We start from the raw sequence: 13,559 nt of genomic DNA, 5'->3' as shown, positions 1-13,559 counted from the left end.
GTTTATACCGCATCGACCGAACTACATTATCTTGTCTGATGAGTAATCACTGTAATCAGGTGATTGTTGTTATCATTGTTGTGTCGATAAATGAAATGCATAATAATACCCTGGCCTCGCCTTTGTCAAAATACTTCTTGTTCTTATTGACTTTTGTCAACACTTAGTAATTAAACACTTTTATTTAATAAACATCGCATAACAGTACATATGTTATACTGCTACTTGAACAAATAGAAACAGCAACATTTATAATAACATCTACGAATCCGTGTTGCTGATTCAGCATATTTTCTGCTGTGGCACTATCTCGACGATCTCATTTCCGAGTAACTGTCAATTGACAATCGGCCGCGGGAACTTAGCTGTTTGAGGTCCTTTAAGGGATTTCTATTATGTAAGTAGAACTTTACAGTAGATCTTTACAGTAGATCTAATCACCTCCAATGAAAATAAACCAATTTGTGGTGACCACAGTTTCGTCAACAATGTCAACTTGCTAGATTCTTAGATTATGTAGATTATATAACTTGTAATGGAACCTTGAGTTTTCTATGTCAAACTTTCCATACATTTCCAATCACTTTACTTCACCATGACATTTTTTTTATATGGCGTATGAACTATTTACCAGAAATTGCAATATTTATATATCTGCATTTCTTCTAATGGATTTTATAGCAATAAGTGCAGTACTTATAGTGGAAATAAATTCCAGGGAGGTCTAATGTCTCCATATAGTTGTCGGCGTATCATATCATATAATTATATGTATAATGACTATAATGTATAAACAGTGATTGGGTAGGCAAGGGTGGGATATCATCCCACCTTAAACCCTGAATAATATTCAAATTTGTAATTTGTTTCTTGTAAAATTTAAATCACAAATTATGATACATTTTTAAGGGGGACACTTTTTAATCAGCGTCAAATGTACAGGATCTTAGTCCCCTGTGCCTAGTGGAGGTCATTTTAACCCCTAAATTATGTTTTTCATGATATGGAGTTATAAAATTTTGTGTTACTCTGTTTTTAGATATTAATAGATTTTCAGTTATAGTATTTACCCATTATTTACAGTCAACATACTGTTCTTCACACATTGTTAGTTGTTAACAATGTATTATTTTATTATTATTACTAATTGTATGTACTCATTTATAATAATTAACAAAAATGTATCGATGCTAATTTGAATCATCTATTTATTTTAGTTGATTTACTGACAATCATTAATAATTACTTATCTTAGTAGATACTTGTTATAATTTTCTTATTTTAACTTGACACTTTACTATCATTTTGTTGATAATCTAACTTTGATTGAAAAATTAATTTTTAAGTTAATTTTAAATTAAATTAATAGTGCTAAGGAAGTTGAAGTGGAAGATTAATTATTTACAACAAACAATGTAATTACCTACTAAATCATAATTATATCTATTTAATATTGAACTTATCAGTTTATTTACACATTTATTTTGTTATCTAATTTATATTTAAATTCAAAGATACGTTACATAGTGTATTATTATCCTGCGATAATATATAGGTGCAACAAAAGACAATACCCATAATATATTTGTAGTTTATATACTTAAAAACTACTCGACCAATTTTGACAAAAGTTTTAAAAAATTTTCTTAGATATATTAGGAATGTTTAGACTGTTTAGAGTATAGTATGAAAATATATATCATACAAATATACCAAGTGCTATGTGCCTATTGTTTGTATGCATTGTGTCAAAATGTTAAATGCAGGTTGCCCATGTTAGTCAAAGGTTGACAAATGTTCCCAAGGCTATTACATCGTTGTCGATTTCCCAGTAAACTGAGATACACCAATATAACTCTAAATATAGCAGTAGTCAAAGTTTTGATTTTTTTTCTTGGCAAAATCGAATTATCCGCTAGTAATTTAACAATATACTGTATTAACAGATTAACAGTTATACTTTTATCCAGATTAAATAAAAATAAAATTTTTAATTTTTTATTCTAAAATTTTAAACACTGTAAAACTAAATTGCTTTATTATAAATAAATAATTGTATTATAACTCATCTCATTGTAAAAATTGAACAATGTTTCATGTGCCTATCTATTTTATTCATGTCTTTAAATTGTTTTCACTAAAATAAGTTTCTTATATTGCCACTTTAAGTTTAAGAACTTATGTTACCTAATCCTTAAAATGATTGACTTACAATAAATATTGAAAAAGTGGCATCTATAATACATGTTATTTTTTAATTGTTTTATTTATTTATTTTAGTGTGATACTAAACATGGGATCCTTCCTGTTGTCGTCTTCATTTGACGCTGATGTTGAAAAGGCAACAAGTGGTACTAGCACAACTGAAGATTGGGCTTTAATAATGGAAATATGTGATAAAGTGGGAGCTTCATCGGTGAATTCCAAAGACTGTTTTAAGTCGATAATAAAAAGACTTTATAACCAAGACCCACATGTTGTACTCCAGGCCATTACACTTTTTGACGCCTGCGTTAACAATTGTGGAAAGAATTTCCTTCTCGAAGTGGCTTCCAGACATTTTGAACAGGAATACCGTAAATTATTAGCTAAAAATTTACCTCAAAAAGTTGCAGATAGATTAAAATTACTATTAAAAAAATGGGCAGAAAATGAATTCAAAAATGATCCACAGTTGAATCTTATACCATCTTTGTATGCAAAATTAAAACAAGAAGGTGTAGACTTTTCATTGTCTTCAGATGTAAACCATTCAAAAAGTGCTAAATCAAAAGATTTGGTATCATTACAAGAAGTAGATGATATAGCTAAAGCTATTGAACTTAGTTTACTAGAAAATGAACGTTCTGCACAGAAAAAACCAACAGGTGAAACAGATCGGAGAGCATATTTAAAAAAAGTAAAAGCTCTGTATGATTTTGAGGCAGCCGAAGACAATGAACTGTCATTCTCTGCTGGAGACATAATCTATGTTCTGGATTCTTCTGATCCTAATTGGTGGAAAGGATTTACTGACAAACATCCTGAAGGTCTTTTTCCAGCAAATTTTGTAACCACAGATTTATCGAGTCCAAAGGACATTGCTGAAGAAGTCAATACAAAGAAATCAAAAGTCAAACATTCTGCTGAAGATTATAAGTCTGTTGAAATCGATGAGAATAAAATTGACTGTTTGCTTCAGCTATTGCGCGAAGCAAACCCTGAAGATGACAGTACAGATACTGAAGAAATGTCCATATTGGAAGCACAAGCAAACGCTATGGGACCAATGATAGAAGCTCAACTTGAACAGCTCGACAAAAAACATTCCCAACTCACACAGTTATGTACTGAACTCTTAGAAGCGGTTAAATTGTATAACATATTCATGAAAGACCCAGTGGCGGGCTATGCACCCAAACCACAAAATGAACCTATACAACCTCCCACTATGTCACCACAACATATGATGCAGCACCCACAGCACATGCAAATGTATAATGGTATGATGGCCAACTACGCACCATTGCCAGTTGAACATTATATGCCCGGATCACAGTATCCAGTTAATCCCAGTCACATGATGCCCAGACAAAGCATTGGAGGCCAGATGCATGAACAGCCATCATATCAAATGCCCAATATGCAGAACATTTCCAATTATAATCAAGTGTATGGTCCAGGCCACAGTGTACAGTCTGAATCATTACCACAAGTCATGAATTATGTACCTCAACCTCAACAACCTCCACAACAGTAATCTAAATTATTTTTGTATAAATATTATTGAGCCTCGCTTTTGCATTTTACTTTAGTAGCATACAAAAAAAAACATATTACATACACAAATAAAGTATAATACAATTGCTCATTGTTATAATTTTTTTTTTCTTTTATATATTTTATATAATATTTATAATACTTAAAACGAACAATGGTTCACAAATATACATTGTATCTTTTATTTTATGTAGGTAATTATATTAAAACAACAAAATATATATATACACTTTTATTTAAAGGCCAACAACAGGAGTGTTTTCATTTCATCTCACCTATCATTACCTTTTTTTTTTTCTTAAAAATATATTTGACTTTATTATGAAGAATTAAAATCTATACATCAAGACCTATCATTATATATTATGTTAGAAAATGTGGAAATAACATTTTGTGACCTCAGATTTTATCGATATCTTACATCTCTACCATGAAATACTTGAAATGTTTATTTGTGCCACAAAATATATGATTTAAGTAAAGACCATTTGCATTTAAAAAAAAAGTACTATTTAATACATATAACAAATTCATCTGTATAAATAATATTCATATATTTTTTCAATACAATTAATTATAAATTATTCAATAGTCATAAATCATAATAAATATTAAATATCATAGAACACATATTATTATCTAAATATTTACTAAATGCGTAAATCAATGATCATTAATTATTAAATATCAAGATTTCCCAATATTTCCTATGTAGATAAACTATAGATCCTATAAACTACAGATTGTAGTCCCTATCATATCTTCTTCAATTGTGGTAGTGTTGTATGTCACATAGATCATATTATACTAGATAATAATCCATCCAGCTTTTTCCTCCTAAAATTGAAAAAACTTGTTTTCATCCCTCAATTTCAACCTCTGTATACTAATTGAGTCCCATGCCTGAGTGGGAAAAAGTAATCAACTAATTGAGTCCTGGGTATAAAAGAAAATTATACCTATTTAGTTCTAGATATATTCTTAGAAAAATATAAAATCAACCAATTATGGTGTTTTAACACATAGTCGTGTCCATCAACTACATGATATCGTTCATATCAGTTGATATTTTTATGACTTTGAGAACACAATTTGAAAATATACAATATTTATCACATATGTTTTTACCAATATTAAAAAGATTATTTAATCATCACCTAAATTCAGTATTTTTAAACACAAATAACATGACGTGAATTATGCATATATTATACCCATGCATTATTATATAATAAAATACTTCAAAAATAAAATAACTGTCCTAATTCTGTTAAAAATTAGAAGGAAGGTGTTTTTTTTTAAGTTTGATGGGACGATATGTATACACCATAAAACAAACCAGGACTCAATTTGTTTATAAAAGATTTTATTAGGACTCAGTTCATATGCAGCTATTTCAACATATCCCATACTGGTCATACCTACTAAATATTGATGTAATTTCCTTTAATACTTAATTGTCTCATAATGTCACTCAAATTAAAGCAGTTCTTAATGTTATCTTCTATAATATAGGTTTTAAATTCAAAAATTATACTAGGCTATCCATGTAATATTGTTCTAATGTATAACGGTTGATATATTAATATATTTTTTTATTAAAAAAATCAACTATAAATAAATTATAAAATTATTATTAATTAGGTAAGATAATCTTCTACTTAGTAATGGTAAAAACTAGGTAAAAAGTAGGTACCTACAATGATATTATTATTTTCAAATAAATGATGTAATTTATAATTGAAGACATTTTTTTTTTGCTTTTACTAAATATATATAAATTAATAAAACCAAACAATCTGTAGACTAACGTGATACAAATATGCAATATAACTATATAAGTAATTATGATTCAATCATAATTCAATTATTGTAAGAGTTGTAGAGGAAGTTACTCATTACCTATAGAGTCACTTGGTAAATAGTAATGCAATATCATTATTCATTAGTCATAGTTGAATAAATAAAATAATTTGATTAAATTTTATATAATACCTATCAATGTTTAAATCGTTCTCAATGATAATATAACAAAATAACGAGCATGAATAAAAAAATTTAAAGCACCTCACCATTTATAATATATATACAACTATATAATATGATTCATTTACCATTTACCTACTCCACAACCAGTCCTCGCGTTGTCATCGCGATCGCAGTATAAAACATTTTGTCGTCAAAAAAAAAATATTCTGTACACATATTATTTCTTTATTTATGGATTGTACAATTGGACAACGTACGTAGGTAGATGCTTACCTATAAAATTATAATTTTAAAACTGTACAGTATATAGTTGCATCCCGATAAAAAGTTTTAACTAGGTATCGTAAAAACTAGACGTAGTCGTCGTATCAACTAGACTAACTAAAAAAATAAGTGTACAATTTTAACAAAAAAAAAAAAAACATAACATAATATTTACTCTACAAACTAAAGTTTTGTATGTATATGTAAATAAAACTAGTACATTATAGAAGTATATGTACAGCTTATAAGTCTGTCATAAACGATTGCGGTTGTTTTGAGATACAATTATTGTACCTACCATTTACCAACCACATATATAGTACCTGCTCGGGGGAGTTCAGCTGATATAAAAAAAAAAAAACAATATAAATATTATATAATATAGTACCTATATAATAATATGTTAATATATACAATGGCAAGACAGATACAATTACGCGTAATATATGAGGAAACTGTTTTTATAATTATATTTTGTACAACAGTGGTGTTTTTGATTCTCGCTGTTTGTGTCATAATAATGGGTATAAAACGATAACGATACCTAAATATCATACCACTTATATCTAAGTATATATATATTAAATAATAATACTGATGATTTGCACCGTCTCGTCATATTTACAATGTCCGGTCGAAGTGTTCCTCATCTATCCTACCCGTCTGTCCCTGCAGCAGTGGCGCATCGTAACAAATCTGCTAATATTCATATGATAATGCCGATTGAACGTCATCTGCGGTCGAATCCACCGGCGAGACGATCGACGCCACTGTCGCCGGACGCCACTGAAACAGCGCGCGGCTATCGCATGCTCATCGCGTAGTCCTTCTCGTCGCCGCCGCCTCCGTACGGTATGTAGTACGGGTTTTGAGTGTACGGCGCGGGCACTTTCAGCGCGTTGTACGACTGCCGCAGTGGCGACGACACGGACGACAGCTTGTGCGCGGGCAGCGTGGCGTAACTGTTGCTGTAGGACGCGGCCGCCGACATGGGGTACAGGACGTTCTGGCCGTTGGCCTTGGGGCACGGGCACGCCTGATTGGTGCAGTGCATCGGGGCGCCCAGCACGGGCGGCAGGGCGTTCATGTGCGAGTTGTACTCGGCGGTCGACAGCCGTATGCGGACGATGCATATGATGATCACCAGTATGGCGATGAACACCACGACGCCGGCCACGATGCCGATGATCAGCGTGTCGTCGTTGGTGATGGCCGCTGCTGCGGCCGGGTTGGGCGACTTGGCGATGGCCGGCGACTTCTGCTGCTGGTGCGGTGGACTGGCGGTGGCCGGCGGCAGCGACCATATGATGTCCGGCTCGGTGGTCGTCCGCGGTTTGGGCGCTTTGACGACGACGGGGCCGGCCGCGGCCGCGGTCGTGGTCGCGGCGGTTGTCGACGTCGTCGTCGTCGTGGTAGTGGTCTGCCGGCTGACGTCACAGGTCAGGTCGTCGTCCGGTATCTCGATCAGCAGGCTGCCGGCCACGAACGCTGGAGCGGAGCACACCAAGTCCAACGCGAGCGGTGACCGCCTCAGCGCCCTGACGTTGCAGTCGCAATAGATGGGATTGGCTCGAAGGCCGTTCAGCTTCAACGAGCTCCGGCGGTCGTCCAGGGCGGCCAGGAACTGGGACGTGAGTGTGGCCAGTTGGTTGTCGAACACGTCCAGTTGGATGACCGACGACCGGGGCAACGCGATCAGCAGCGACGGCGGCAGACCGGTCAGAGACGTGTTTTGGATTCGGATGTGCACCTGCCTGTACTTGAGGCCGGCCAAAGCGCCCGACGATATGGACGTGATCCGCTGTCCGCGTATGGTCAACGACTTGAGCCTGGGGTTCATGGCGGCCGACAGCTGACTGCCGATGGACGAGTCTTTCACTTCGATCTCGAGCGCCTCCAACGACTGCAGGTAGTTCAACAAGCCAGTGACGTCCAGGTAACCCAGTTTCGGGAACTCGTACATTTTTAGTTCGACCAGGTTGCCGAGATTTCTGAACGCGTTCTTCTCGATCTTGTCGCATTCCAGCAGATCGTTGATCCTCAACGACCGCAACGATTCCAGCTTGTCAAAGTCGCCCACGACTAGGTTCGATATCGGGTTCGAAGAAACGTCGACCAGCTGCACTTGATTCAACTTCGGCCAAACGGCCCTCAGGGACGTCATGCTTTGCAATTCGTTGTGCGACAAATCAAGTTCCTCGATCAGTGTCGATCGGTCAAACATGTGTTCGTCCACTTCGTTTATCCGGTTATAGGATAGATTCAGTTTTTGTAGAAAAGGTGTTTCCAAGGGCGATAATGTCGTGATACCGGTGCCTGCCAAATTCAATTCCCGTACCGTTTTGGGTTCACTGAGTATGTTTTTAATGGTCGCTTCAGATAGATGGTTAAACGACAAGTCGAGTTTTTTAATGTTCACTAATATGCTGTCGTCGGTCTGCAACTCGGTCAGTTGATTCGAAGACAAGTCTACGGATGACAAAAAGAAATATTGTTTCTGCAAACTTTTCAACGGTGCTATCGTAAACCTATTCTTTGCCAAGTTAATGTTCTCGAGAACTTTTAAACGGGTTCGGTCGAAAATTAAATCGGGCAATTCTGTCAAATTATTATTTTCCAAATCCAAGTATTGTAATCTATTCAATCCTTGAAAAGTTCTCTCACCGATTCGTTCCAAATTATTGTTGGCCAATTTAATGTTTTGCAATTGGGTAGAATTATGAAACGTCGTCTCGCTTATAGTGTCTATTTGGTTATTCGCCAAATTTAATTTTCTCAATTGTGGCAAACCAGCAAAATCAAATTCTTCTAGTGTTTTCAGACTATTTTTGCTTAGATCTACTTCTTGCAATTTTGCCAGACCAGCAATAAGCTCTGAGGGGAAAAAGTTGAACTTGTTATTTGATACTTTGATAATTTTTATATTGGGATGTACTTTGAACGTAGACGGGAACAAATAACTAATTTGATTATTAGACATATCGATCTCTTCCAGTGGAGTTCCATTGCTTCGTTTTGTAATAAAATATTCTCCTTTGAATGAAGACAATTTATTTTTAGACAAATTTACATATCTAATAGAAGAGAGGCCCATAAATGAACCAATACGTATGTTTGATATTTGATTTTCCGATAAATCTAATGTAACAAGGTTAGTCAAACTTTGGAACATGGTTTCTGGCAACTCAGTGATACCGTTATTTTGTATGTAAAGGTGAGTAAGTGACGAAGTCTTGAAAAACAATTCGGGACTCAAGACTTTTATGCTAGTAAAACTGATATCGAGTTTTTGCAGTTGTGTCAATGGGTGGAATACGCTAACAGGTATCAAAGCTAAATGAGGATTGTGGCTCAAGTTTAAACTTGACAACGAAGACATCACAGTAAATGTATGTCTAGGTATTTCTTTTAGTTGATTGTATGATAAATCGAGAGTTTTCAACTTTTGAAGATTGATTGGCTCCGATGAAAGCGAGGCAATTCTGTTACCTTGAAGATTCAAATGTTCCAGAGTGTCTTCTAAACCAGAGAACGTCGACGGTTCTACAGACAGTAGTAAATTTCCCGATAAATCAAGAACTTTTAAGAGTTTAAAATCCTAAAAAAATGTTATATTAATAAAAATAAAAACTACTTATTCATTTTTCATGTAACGCTTACTTGAAATACATCTGGCGGTATTTCTCTGATGACGTTCCTACTCAAACCTAGTTCAATTAAGATTTCTGACAACCCTCGAAGAATATTCGAAGAAAGTGCTGCAATTCTATTGTAATCCAGACGTAATTTGCTCAAACGCGGTAATTTACTGAGGGCAGTTGCGGGTATCAATAAGATGTTATTATCTTCCAAAGACAACGATTCAAGATTTGTTAAACCTTCAAAAGCATCATCTTCAACCTGTCAAATATGTAATATATATAAATCGAATTCGCTGAATAGTCAAAAAACGTCAAATATTTAACATACAGTTCTTAACATGTTTACAGCCAAGTTTAAGATTTTTAATTTCTTTAAGCTCGTAAAAGTTCCCGGTGAAATGTTCCCAATATTATTTCTACTAACGTCTAAGACTTCTAATGACGTTAATTGCGAATTCTCCAATTTCTAAAATAAAAAGTATACAATAAATTAAAACATGTGTTTCTTGAAATAAATGTTATTTATATAACCAATGAGTAGTAACTCGCAGTACACATTTTTTTCCAATTTAAAACAAAACGTATTTAATAATTGCATGTTACAATATTTACTTGTATTAAATTTGAAGATAAATTTAATATTTTTAAATTATCAAATTTTTTTAAAGCAAGCGATGGAAATTCAACAATAAAATTGTTTGAAATGTCTAATTTGTCCAGCTTTTCCGCACCTAAAAATTGTAAAAACGAAAATATGTAATTAAATTATCTACTACATGTACAAAATGTTTTTCTAGTAAATTACCATAAAAAACATCACTGTTAAATTTTGACAGTCGATTCTCTGATAACAAAAGCTGTTTCAACACCGATAAACCTTCAAATGCTCCTATTTCAATGTTGTTTACTCTGTTTGACGATAAGTCTATCTTTATTAAAGATTTTTGTGACAGAAAAGAGCCTTGTTGAATACTATCTGAAAACGGAAAAATTAACTGTTAATATTGATAAATTAGACGAAAAATTGAATCATTATAATACCAATTCTGTTATTTTTTAAAGATAAAGTCCGTAGTGTTTCGGGGCCATTCAATGACGTGCTGGGTATAAATGCTAAACGGTTTCCGTCCAACTTCAGTTCCTGTGAAATTTATTTATGATGACATATATTACATATTTTTAGTTCAGTGATCGATTTATAATACTTTACCTCTAAATGTACACAACCCTTTAATATGCCTTCCTCCAAGGAGGATATCCTGTTTTCGCTGAGATCCAATCGTATTAGCTTCGATAATCCATGAAATTCCGTAGTAGAAAATATTGGATTTAAGGTGTCCCCTAATAAGTTACCGGCTAACCTCAGATCTTCAACTGCATTCTGTATGGTATTAAATGACTTTTCGGACAATCTTCTTATAGAATTTTGTGACAAGTCTAGTTTGACTATAAAAGCGGAAAAATTAACATTTATTCACTTTTTAAAATTGTATTTGATTACTTACCCGTAGACGGAAATAGATGTGTGGGCACAGAATGGTGACCAGCATTTCTCTGGGTGAACACCAAGACTGGCGCATCCTTCGGTAAATTCACGTGATCGCCTGGATAGACCACACCATCGCAGTTTAACGCTAGACCACCGATCTGTCTCAGTTCCTCACAAGCACAAGGGTACCGGAACTCTGACTGTAAGTCTTCGCATGACGTAGTGGTGGACAGACTTGAGTTGAAGACCATCATCGCTGCTACCAATAGCACCTCCTTCCATCTGGTACGCATGATTAATCTGTGAATGACAGATGCACTTTCTGTGAATTATACTATTATATAGACATTGGGAAGAATATTATATAGTTTTAAAATCAACCCATCGATGATATTTTATCTGGTTATTATTATCTATTATTAAATTAATGCTGAATTGACCAATATATAAAAGACGTTATTCCTTTCACTACGAGCAACGAACCGATGGTTTGAGTTATTAAATAATTGCAGATAGGTAGCTGGGTCCCGCTACGTAGGTATAATGAATAATGACAGCTTGCGCTGCAATAATCCTGATGATATTACATAAAATACTTGTTCCGAGATCGTAATAATTAGGAATCAAGTGTTAGTTTATCGCGATATCGTTCTAGTTTCACAGATGTAGGTATTGAATTTCAGACAACTTCTATAAGACAATATTAAAACTCTCAAAAATATCGACAGGTAGCTGTTTATTTTATTTTATACGAGGTAAAAAAAGAGACTTAATAATATTTAACGTTATCCTAAGTGCCAAACCTATTAAAAAATGTAATTTTTCAGACTTTCAGTTCTCACGTCATTATTTGGTGCAAGTATGTCAACGATAACATTTAATATTGCAATAACTATCATGTTATAGTCATTTATTGAATACAATGTTTAAGAAAAAATTACAATAGTTTAGCTTATATAGATACCTAATCTATATAGCCATTGCCATATAATATACAGGCCCTTGTAAAACACGATTTAAAACAATTAATTACAATTTTATTAGGTAATTAAATAAAATTAGTTTTTATACAATCAAAGTGATCAAGTTCCATACAGCATCAAACAAATGCTTAAATACTTAGAATTAACTAAGTTGTACAATCTAATACAACATATTATATTTAATGCTCCGTAATTGTACTATAAATCATTGTAACCCATCACTGTATAATGTCATAAGTCAATAACCATTGTACCTAATTAAAAATAATAAATTAGTCTGATCTCTTTCTTACATATTGAGTTAGATAATGTTTATACTTTTGCCAATCACTGAAAATATTATTTAATATGATAAAGTGTGAATGAGTTCAAAATAGCCCATTAGTTTGTATCCTAAAAATATAATGTCGGGGTGTAGGTATACCTCAACATTCAGAATGCGATTAAAATAAAAATATATAATCTAATTGTACACCAAACATTAACGAATAATTGGATCACGCATTGCATGCAACAACTGCGAATACGTTATAATCATATTGTAAGTCTTATGGATTTAACACTAAATAAAGGTTATTTTTTTTTTCATATTAAGCATCATTGTCCACAGTCATCGATTACCAACACTTTACAGTTTATACACTGTTATTGTGGAATACCTAAAACTCAATTAATACGGCCTAATCCGTTTAGCTGCAGCAGTTTACTAAAATTATAGAATCCGTTGTTTTTCTCTATTTAATTTATTAATTTTGTGCATCGCTGCAATAAATAGCATTACATTATTTCAAGTTCACGTGGGATTTAAGTTGTTCGCTGATTTCACAGTAGGTAGGTAGGTTTTTTTTGGCGGAATGTCTCATCAACCGGAAGGCTACCTCCTGATACCTATTTCATACTCATGTTCCTATACCGTGCCTCCCAGTGGTTGGAATACACATTCTAACGGTAATTGAAGACGAGTCGCGGAATGCAGAATCGTTAAACGCCAAAGCCGGTTAGCACGAGACGATTGAAGATTTACCGACCAACGCACAAAGTTGGAGACATTTCGATAATTTTTATGGCTAAATCGAAGACATTAAATGTAATAAATCAAAAAACTAACTTTGTTTTGGTGAACATAAATTTGCAATAAAAAATCATAATACATTCATACGAGTCCTACGACATTAATAATAAAGTACCTAATTCTCAGTAAAAATCAGAATATAATACAAATCGATAAATTATCATTTAACTCGGATACTTTAAATATGTTGTATACTGTAGAGTATAGACAACAGCGACAATAATATTTAGTTAAATACAATTTTAGTCGTAAAAAAAATTTATAAAAAAATAAAAATAAAACAACTTATTTTAAGCATAAACCATACACACCGAAAAGCTCAATAATTGATAATTAATAGTGTAGTTTTTATGATTTAATGT

At 33.5% G+C, this 13,559-nt stretch overlaps 2 protein-coding genes across 3 annotated transcripts in view; one reads left to right on the top strand and one right to left on the bottom strand.

The window, feature by feature from the left end:
* Positions 1-109: 109 nt before the first annotated feature.
* On the top strand, positions 110-3,811 carry LOC111040285 (signal transducing adapter molecule 1). Its single transcript, XM_022324139.1, has 2 exons — positions 110-397; positions 2,281-3,811. The coding sequence occupies exon 2, from the start codon at positions 2,294-2,296 to the stop codon at positions 3,737-3,739; it is 1,446 nt and encodes a 481-aa protein (XP_022179831.1). The 5' UTR covers positions 110-397; positions 2,281-2,293; the 3' UTR covers positions 3,740-3,811.
* Positions 3,812-5,863: 2,052 nt separating this feature from the next.
* The window catches only part of LOC111040051 (protein artichoke), a 33,742-nt gene continuing 26,046 nt past the window's right edge, over positions 5,864-13,559 (bottom strand). For both annotated transcript variants that reach the window (XM_022323773.1, XM_022323764.1), the window contains exons 2-9: positions 11,159-11,442; positions 10,864-11,099; positions 10,695-10,794; positions 10,459-10,629; positions 10,266-10,384; positions 9,982-10,119; positions 9,673-9,912; positions 5,864-9,610 (exon numbers count right to left, since the gene is read on the bottom strand). In XM_022323773.1, the coding sequence (XP_022179465.1) occupies positions 6,815-9,610; positions 9,673-9,912; positions 9,982-10,119; positions 10,266-10,384; positions 10,459-10,629; positions 10,695-10,794; positions 10,864-11,099; positions 11,159-11,435 (4,077 nt within the window). In that variant the 5' untranslated portion in view covers positions 11,436-11,442 and the 3' untranslated portion in view covers positions 5,864-6,814. The remainder of the gene's footprint in view (positions 9,611-9,672; positions 9,913-9,981; positions 10,120-10,265; positions 10,385-10,458; positions 10,630-10,694; positions 10,795-10,863; positions 11,100-11,158; positions 11,443-13,559) is intronic.

Source organism: Myzus persicae, unplaced genomic scaffold (assembly GCF_001856785.1).
Source record: "Myzus persicae strain clone G006 unplaced genomic scaffold, MPER_G0061.0, whole genome shotgun sequence".
Taxonomy (NCBI): Eukaryota; Metazoa; Arthropoda; class Insecta; order Hemiptera; family Aphididae; genus Myzus; species Myzus persicae.
This window is presented reverse-complemented; position numbering and strand designations above follow the sequence as displayed.

Excerpts from the sequence above, each read along its gene's own strand:
- LOC111040285 (XM_022324139.1), top strand. The coding sequence starts at position 2,294 with ATGGGATCCTTCCTGTTGTCGTCTTCATTTGACGCTGATGTTGAAAAG.